At 39.6% G+C, this 8,812-nt stretch overlaps 1 protein-coding gene across 2 annotated transcripts in view; it reads right to left on the reverse strand.

The window, feature by feature from the left end:
* Positions 1-3,964: 3,964 nt before the first annotated feature.
* LOC123967103 (microfibril-associated glycoprotein 4-like) overlaps positions 3,965-8,812 on the reverse strand; it is a 5,414-nt gene continuing 566 nt past the window's right edge. For both annotated transcript variants that reach the window (XM_046043133.1, XM_046043132.1), the window contains exons 2-7: positions 7,583-7,633; positions 7,190-7,345; positions 6,409-6,447; positions 6,159-6,255; positions 5,773-5,940; positions 3,965-4,926 (exon numbers count right to left, since the gene is read on the reverse strand). In XM_046043133.1, the coding sequence (XP_045899089.1) occupies positions 4,673-4,926; positions 5,773-5,940; positions 6,159-6,255; positions 6,409-6,447; positions 7,190-7,345; positions 7,583-7,588 (720 nt within the window). In that variant the 5' untranslated portion in view covers positions 7,589-7,633 and the 3' untranslated portion in view covers positions 3,965-4,672. The remainder of the gene's footprint in view (positions 4,927-5,772; positions 5,941-6,158; positions 6,256-6,408; positions 6,448-7,189; positions 7,346-7,582; positions 7,634-8,812) is intronic.

The following is an 8,812-nucleotide window of genomic DNA, read 5'->3' on the forward strand; positions in this document are numbered from 1 at the left end:
AAAAGCAGGCTGTCGACAAGCAGTAAGACTTAACACACGTTCTGTGATCAGATGTCCATTTTAACTCCTAAACTATAGCATTAGTTTACTTTCATTAGTTCTTCTATGCCGTATGAGTCAAATGCTTCCCACAATCGAACCTCCAGACTCATTGTTCAGCAAATGTTTATGTTCCCTGTATCCAACCATCTTTTTATCACCTTAGTTAGAGAATAAATTCACTGTAATATAATCAAGAGCTGTGTGTGTTGCCTATTTATAGTTCCTGCCAAGAGAATTGACCCTTTAGATATGAGACTGACTGACTGACTGTTTAAGATAATTGAGCGATTATTAACTAACTGATCACTAGTAATAATTGTATAATTATTCAAAACTACCTAGAGGTCCGGAGACTCTAGGATTATAACAACTCCGGTGGTGCCCTTGACGAGGAAATTCTGATTTTATGAATGTTAATTCATAATTGGGTATCAATTCTCATAAATTTATTAAAATGCAAAACTAGTAAATTTAGGTCTACTACAAGACCCATTCTGAACATCCTTTGTCCAGTATAGTGTGTTCTATGGAGAGTTTTATACTGTATAAATTGTAGATTGGGATTTGTAGTCATTCTAAAAAGGTATTTAAACATATCTGCATCCAAAAGTTTTGGTCTGGACTAATAGATAAATCTGTCTCCCACTTTAAGAATGGGAGAGAGATTGAGTTTTTAACAGTAACATGTATACGTTTGATAACTGTTTTGGAGGCGAGAGTTTAAGAAAGTCTGTTATCATTGGAGGTAAATCTAAGTCCATTATTTTATCCTTAAATCTAGCCTGAATTATGGATTTAAACTGTTGAAATTCCAGAAATCTATTATGGCTAGTTCCATATTGTGATAAATGGAATAAAGTTACTGCCTTGCATTACATGCTCTAGATGTCTTATCCCTTTGTCATACCACAGTGGGGAATTTAGTGTTTTCTTATTTTGCAGGATGTCAGGATTATTCCAGATTGGGGTAAATCTGCATGTGATAGGTGAAGACCCAGATATTTTGAGAAGTTCCCACCAAGCTGCCAAGGAAGTGCTTATATTAATGCTTTTAAAGCAGGTATGACGTTTGATGCTGGAACTGATGAATGGCATATCGGAAATTTTAATTTCCTTACAGAATGTTTGTTCTATGTCCATCCATGAGTGGTCCAGGGGGCTCTGATTGATCCATTTTGAGATATATTGTAGTCTATTGGACAGGAAGTAATGATAAAAATTTGGCAGTTCTAAACCACCACAGTCTTTTGCTTTTTGCATAGTTTTTAAACTGATTCGTGGGGGTTTATTTTTCCACAAAAATTTTGAGATGTTTGAGTCCAGTGATTTAAACCAGACAGCAGAGGGTTTGGTGGGTAACATTGAAAACAGGTAATTGATTTTAGGTAGGACCATCATTTTTATGGTGGAGACTCTTCCCATGAGTGATATAGGTAATGATGTCCACCGTACAAGGTCATCCTCTATTGATTTAAGTAAAGGCGTGTAGTTTAGCCATGTCAGTTCTGACAGCCTGGAGGAAATATTGACACCCAGATATTTAATATTCCCAGACTTTAGCGGTGTGGTAGATATACTCTGGAAATCACACTTTACAGGTAAAACTATGGATTTACTCCAGTTAATGGAGTAGTCTGAGATGGATGAGAATTTATCTATAAGTGTGATTGTCTCAGAAAGAGAAGTTTGTGAGTTTAGGAGGAAAAGTAATACATCATCGCATAAAGGCTTATCTTGTGGTGTATATTTTCTGTTTGAATTCCTTTAATATTATTATTTTGTCTGATAGCAGCTGCTAGCGGTTCTATAAAAATAGCAAATAGCGAGGGAGAGAGTGGGCAACCCTGCCTGGTACCCCTCTGGAGACTAAAGCATGGAGAAGTATGATCATTTGTTTTGACAGAAGCTCTTGGGGAACTGTATAAGATTTTAATCCAATCTATGAAAGAGTTTCCAAATCCAAATTTATATAAAGTAGCGAATAGAAATTTCCAATTTACTCTGTCAAATGCTTTCTCTGCATCTAAAGAAACAACTGTAGTTTCCAGGTTATGAATAGTGGCATAGTCTATTATGTTAAGTAGCCTGCGTGTATTGTTGGTGGAGTGCCTGCCCTTAATAAATCCTGTTTGGTCAGAGTGTATTATACCAGGAGTGACCTTCTCTAGCCTTCTTGCTAGGGTTTTGCAGATGATTTTAAGATCTGCGTTAATAAGTGATATTGGGCGATAACTGGACGGGAGCGTGGGGTCTTTGTCTGGTTTAAGGAGCAGGCTGATATTAGCAGAGTTCATTGTTGGAGGCAACATGCAAGTACCCCTAATTTGCATAACCATCCTATAGAATGTGGGCGCAAGTATTTCCCAGAATTCTTTATAGAATTCAGCGGGAAAACCATCTGGCCCAGGGGCTTTATTATTCGGCATATGTAAGAGAGCTTCCTGGAGTTCAGCCATTGAAACAGGTGAATCCAGAGCCCTGATCTGTTCATCATCTAACCTTGGCAAATCTATATTGTTCAGAAATGCATCTATGTTAGAGCTAGATGGATCAATTTGTGATGTATATAAGTTTTTATAATAATCTCTGAATGCATTGTTGATTTCTTCTGGGTTATAAGTCAGATTCCCAGCTGAGTCCTTTAAGGAGGAAATTGTTATTTTTAATTTATTCAATTTCAATTGGCTGGCTAAGAATCTGCCGGATTTATTGCCATGTTCAAAGTTCTCCAAGTGTAGTCTTTGCAACTGAAATTGGGTCTTTTTATTATATTTCATTTAATTCAAGTTTTGATTTTCTCAGATCATTCAGCATGTGTTCCTGTGGGGAGGCAGGAAGGGTAGTTTCTAGTGTTTTTATTTTTTGTTCTAGCTCTAATTCACAAGATCTCTCTTTCTTTTTTTTGTATGATGAATAGGAGATTATTTTACCTCTCATGACTGCTTTTGCTGCCTCCCAAAGAAGACATGGCGAGGTTCCTGGCAGGTCATTAGTTTCCATATATATTGCCCACTCCTTTATGAAGTAACTTATAAAATCTAGGTCTTTAAGCAATGATGCATTAAATCTCCAACTTCTAGTTGGCCGTGTGACCCTTTTTTTAGTAAGAGTGATAGAAACCGGTGCATGATCACTGGTAGTGATAGGGTGAATCTGAGTGTTGGAAATGTCTGTCATAATTGAGCTGCTAACCAAAAAATAGTCAAGGCGAGAATATGAGTGGTGGACTGGTGAAAAGAAGGTATATTCTCTAAGAGTGGTGGTGGTGAGAACGCCAAACATCGCAAAGACCAAAATCGCTCATGTATTGTTTAAGGATGTCTATTGATTTCCAAATACGATGACCACCTGCCGTACTGAGCCTGTCAACTGCTGGATTACATACCATGTTGAAGTCCCCTCCTAATATAAGAGCTGTGTCTGAGTGAGCAGAGAGTGAGTTGAAGAAAGCATGAAAAGGGGTCGTCAACATTTGGGCCATAGATGTTAGCAATGCATAAAGGAGTATTTTGAATCGAAATGTTAACAATAATGAATCGACCCTCTGGATCAATAGTAGTGGTATTATGATTGAAGTGTGTTTTTCTATTTATCATAATGGTGACACCCCTTTGTTTTGAGTTATAACAGGCTGAGTACGAGTGAGGAAACTGTGGTGAGGTTAGTTTATCTGCCTGACTATCCAGTTTAAATTATTCCAAGATGCTCACCAGACATTGGAGCGATATCTATGACCAGATGCAACTTTTTATTACAAAAACAGTAGAGATTAGACACCATTTTTAATTGCAAATATATGAATGGAAGTGTGATTTTTTTGTTCTCCGACAGTTTATTCAGTGAGTTTTGGTCGTATATGAGTTATACAGCTGGAATCTATAGAGTCAGAAAACAGCAGACACAGTAAAGACATCAGATCATCTCAATGCTCAGCTTCTTATTTATTGTCAGCGTACAGCAGATAATGATTCACACAAGGGTTTCAAACCTGTCATTATCAGCTCTTCACACTATCAGACTCTAAATATCTGTTTCTATTTCAAGATTCTGGGCCCTACTTTCCTGCTGGCACAAATCCAGCAGCAGCCCAACTGCAGCCAGCTGACTTTCCACTGGTGGAAGGTGGAGTGGTGCAGCTGAGGCTGTTGGAGCAGGTTAGGTGGTGCAGTGACATTTTACTTCTCAAACTGGCCTGAAATCCTGATGTGTTGCTAACTTATATTAATATTTGGGATGTTCCACATTTGTGTTCGGAGCCTTCTTTATTTCTCATAGTTGCCTCGGCCTGACTCGTCCTGGTCCACTTGGTCTGTCTGCTGCTTTTAAAAAGGATGAGAGGAGCTCATGTGATTGGTCGTTACTGAAGCTCCACCTGCTGATTCTGTGCTCCTCATACTAATCATTTATTCAGCCTCTCTTCCAAGTTGCGCTGAGCTGCGACCGCTTTGAGAATCAGATGGTAACAAAAAGGACTAATCTGAGTTGGTGTTCTGCTGCTGGTGGATTGTGCTCGTGCCCAGTTACAAGAAAATAAGGCCCGTTGTGAGATTACATGTTTAATGAGAGAAAGAGAAAGAAATCAGGAGAGAGATCAGCTGCTGATATTCTGCTGTACGTTGGTCCTGGAGAACTACTGCACAGGACGGATCTTCATGCTGAAGGTCTTCAGGGAGTAGTTATAACCCTTCCAATGGTACCACTCCACTCCAACAATAGAGAGAGTGCTGTCAGCCCCCCAGCGATAAACCCCGTTGGGGTTTGTATAGTGACAGTTGTTGTACCAGAACGCCCCCAGGTATGATCTGGCACAGTTGCCAGTAGAGGAGTCCTGGTCTTTGTCAAAGGTGGAGAACTTCATTCCGTTGTGATAAGTCAAGGAGTCTCCTACAGACACACAGAAGAACCACAGGGTTAGTAAATTTGCATTATCTATAAGTATCAGCTGAACTTTTCACAGTCTGCAGTCTTCTATCAGACAGACTGATGAGACCAGTTATGGTCCAGACAGCTGAAGTCACCAGCAGGTCGATCTCTGATCGACTCAGTGTTTCACCTGGATGAAACGTAAGAAAATCACACGGTCTATTCCTTTTTTGTAAGTAAAAGTAACAGGTAAAACTTTCAAAATAAAAGTAGGCTCGTGTGCTATGTAGTTAGAAAGCTTATTATAGACTAAAACTAAGCCAAAATCATGTTTTTTAGTAAAACTCAACTAAAACTAACTAAACTTTTATAAGATCTGACCTATAACTTCATATTAAGAAAAGTGAACTGGTATCATATGAAGCTTAAGTTAATTATATATTTTAGATATTATTATTTAATTAAAATTTTCATAACAAATTCATACTTGCTATGTGGAAGCTCAACCAGCAGAGGTCACTCTACCCCTGCTGAGGCGCCCAGTGAAAAATGTTTCTGACTTGTGTTGAAGGGGCATTATGAGTTTTCAGCGACCACTAGCGGTGCGGTTTTAAGATTGCACCCAGAAGTGTTGGGCAAGCTACTTGGAAAATGTAGTGAGCTAAACTACTAGATACTCTACATTAAATGAAGCTTCACTACACAGGAGTAAATAAATAAATCTATATCTATACACATATAGATATAGATATATATATGTGTGTATGTGTGTGTGTGTGTGTGTGTGTGTGAGCTAGAGAGAGGGGGAGTTTGGGGTGCAGCAACCTGCTCAAGATGTAGAAGTGTAGAAAGACCCATCTTACTCACCCGCCCCTCCATTGATGAATCCAGATACACTCAGTTTATATCCGTGACACTCTGAAGCGATGGAGAACGAAGAGTAGCGAGCAAACACTTTTTTCCCCTCAAAGTCCTCCATGTCGACCAGCAGCTCATATTTTCTGTGCTTAGTCAGTTGGTAGATGTTCTCAAGACCTGCACACACACAAACACACACATACACACTGTATATGTACACATGTACACACTGGGCACAGTTTGACATTTTGGACAGACGTGGAGATAATTCATTAAAACACTCTCACACTAACTGATCTAGACTTTAGACACAAAACTTGGTCAGTCTCATTTCTGGATTCACACAACAAAGTTTCACAAAGTCAGATTAGTGTTAGTTAGGTTTGGTTTCTCACCGAGCCAGTGCTCTCCAGCAGCGCTACCAAAGCCCAGCATGTACTGATCCCAGCCCCTATAGAAGTTCACGGTGCCGTCCATCCTCCTCTGGAACACCTGGGGGGGACAGGATGGAGGGAGAACTAGCTAAACACACCAGATACCTGACAGCTCATGTTTCCAGGCAACGAGGTTTTACTGCTATGTCATTTATTGTGAAAGTCCAACAGGAAGTGCTGATACTGAAAGTCACTCTGTGGTAATACTCACCGTCCAGCGACCTCCTTCTGTCTTCATGTCACAGTACACCTACACACAAACACATTCATTAGTAAATGACTTCAGCTGTCTGAACTTGTTTATTAGGTTCATACTTATGAAGCTGTGAGCCGTTTGTCTTATTTAGTTTCTATTGTTGGATATTTCATGTAGATATTCAGAGGGCTTGGCTGGAATCAACCAACTCCAGAGAAAGTACAAGGTGTAGTGTTTAGATAAGATGAAACTATATATTCAGCTGTTACAGCAGCACAAAGACAGATAGAAGTAGAGATGAAAAGAGAAAGTAAATAGATACATTATAAGTATTTAAAATAAGAATAGAATAAAATAAAACAAAAGCAATGTAATTCTACTGAAAACTCAAACTTACAGCACCAGCAGTTCACATACGGTACCCACAACTAGTGTAACATGAACTGAGCAACTGTGCAAAACCATCTCAAGCTGAGTGACAGTGGTGTGATTAGTAGCAGCAAAGTCAGCAGATTATTGTATTCATAAGAGTAATATGATACCGTTCCAGAGCATGGAGCGATCTTTGGTTCACCATGGAGAAAAGAAAAAGTACTGCTGTTGTTGGTGCTGCCAGGGGGGGCAGGAAAGTCGGCCCCTGATGCCTCCTCTCTCAAAGGGCTGTGATTGGTTGGGTTCATAGGTACTCACAGCAAGAGTTTGTGCCTCTACAGCATGATCACCTGATCTGACTCAGTAACTCTGCTTTGATTCCAGCATAAATGTGAAGCTGAGTCCCAGAGAAGGTGAAGTGTACCTGGACAGCAGACCTCTCTCCAGAGGGATAGATGGTGTACACTCCACTGGGGAGGCTCTTGTCTTGTTTGTAGATGTCACTGCAGTCCACCGGTTGGAAGAAATGCTGGCAGCTGGTCAACAGAGGAGCCAGGAGGAGGAAGACGACTGATACCAGCTGGAACAGAGCACATGTTGTCGTTCTGACTGAGCTTTGACTCTTACACACTGTTTTAACAGTTTGGCCTCTAGTTTCATGGCGGTGTGGGCAAAGACACCTCTAAGGTGGAGCTGACTGACAATAATTATCTGCCTGGGTTGTTGCTGTAGCAACCATCTAAGCTACCGATATCACAAGCCTCTTCACAGTTTAACAGGACTTTGAGATCTGTAAAATATCAGTTCACAAACTCACCTTCATTGTCAGATTTCTGCTGAAACTGCTGATGTGGATCCGTCTGATGCTCTGAAAATACAGCAACAATATATTTGTTTCGTCACTGAACTCACATGGAACAGATTATTATGTGAATGCAGAATAAGTAGAATTAAAATTTGGTGTTTAGGTTGTAGCTCCGTCACTCCCCAATACACTAAGCTGGGAGTGACAGTAATAACTTCCCTCACAAAACTGCATTAGATACAAATCATGACACCGACTGTTGAATAGAATTTATCAGGGTTCAAAGTCTTTCTGTGATTTAGAATTGTTATTTCATGGTAATATAGGATTTTTAGAATATTAGAGTCACCTCTCAGTAAAATCCAACACAATTCTGCAGCATCACAAACTACAGACATGTTGACAGACTTCACCGCCATCACTTCATACAACCACAGTCTGCAGCTCTACAGACGCTCTGCAGTCACTCAGGAATCAACACATACTCAACCAAGCAGCTGTGGCTCAGGAGGTAAAGCGGGTTGGCCGTTAATCAGAAGGTTCCGCCAGTGTATGAATGTGTGTGAATGTTAGTTTCTGTTTGAGCACTTAGGCTCAGTGTATGAATGTGTATAACTGGTGAATGCAGATGTAGTGTAAAAAGCGCTTTGAGTGGTCGAAAATACTAGAAAGGGACTATACAAATACGGAACATTTACAAAACTCATCAGTATTTGGGAGTATCACACATGATTATATATAAGTTCATAAAACAGTAGCATTTTTAATTGAAATGCAATATTTAAATATTGCAAATTATTACAACATGACTAAATGTTTATGAAGTTCAGCTCAATGTTTAACTAATTCAGCCATTTGGATAGAAACAAAACTGTCCAAAGCCTCTGTGAGATCCTGGTTTTGTGTCTAGAGTTGTGAAAAAGCTATAAAAGAGATTGCAGCAGGGACGTCACTAGGATTGAAACACAGGGGGGCTTAGCCCCCAGGTGATGCGTAACTTGCGCTTGCAAAATCTTTGCACTCACATCTTTTGTTACTGTATTAGAACTACACTTATGTCAACGACCAGTGAAGAAGCCAAGATGTTAACAAATAAAAAGCAACAGACATACTTTGTTCTTCCATTTCTCCTCTGTTGAACAAAAGGTACTGTAATGTTACATGGGCGTCTGGAGCAAAAGAAATGTGGGTGTGTCCTCCTCCAGGATTTATATATATATATAAATTTTGTTTTATAGAAAT

Source organism: Micropterus dolomieu, unplaced genomic scaffold (assembly GCF_021292245.1).
Source record: "Micropterus dolomieu isolate WLL.071019.BEF.003 ecotype Adirondacks unplaced genomic scaffold, ASM2129224v1 scaffold_29, whole genome shotgun sequence".
Classification (NCBI taxonomy): domain Eukaryota; kingdom Metazoa; phylum Chordata; class Actinopteri; order Centrarchiformes; family Centrarchidae; genus Micropterus; species Micropterus dolomieu.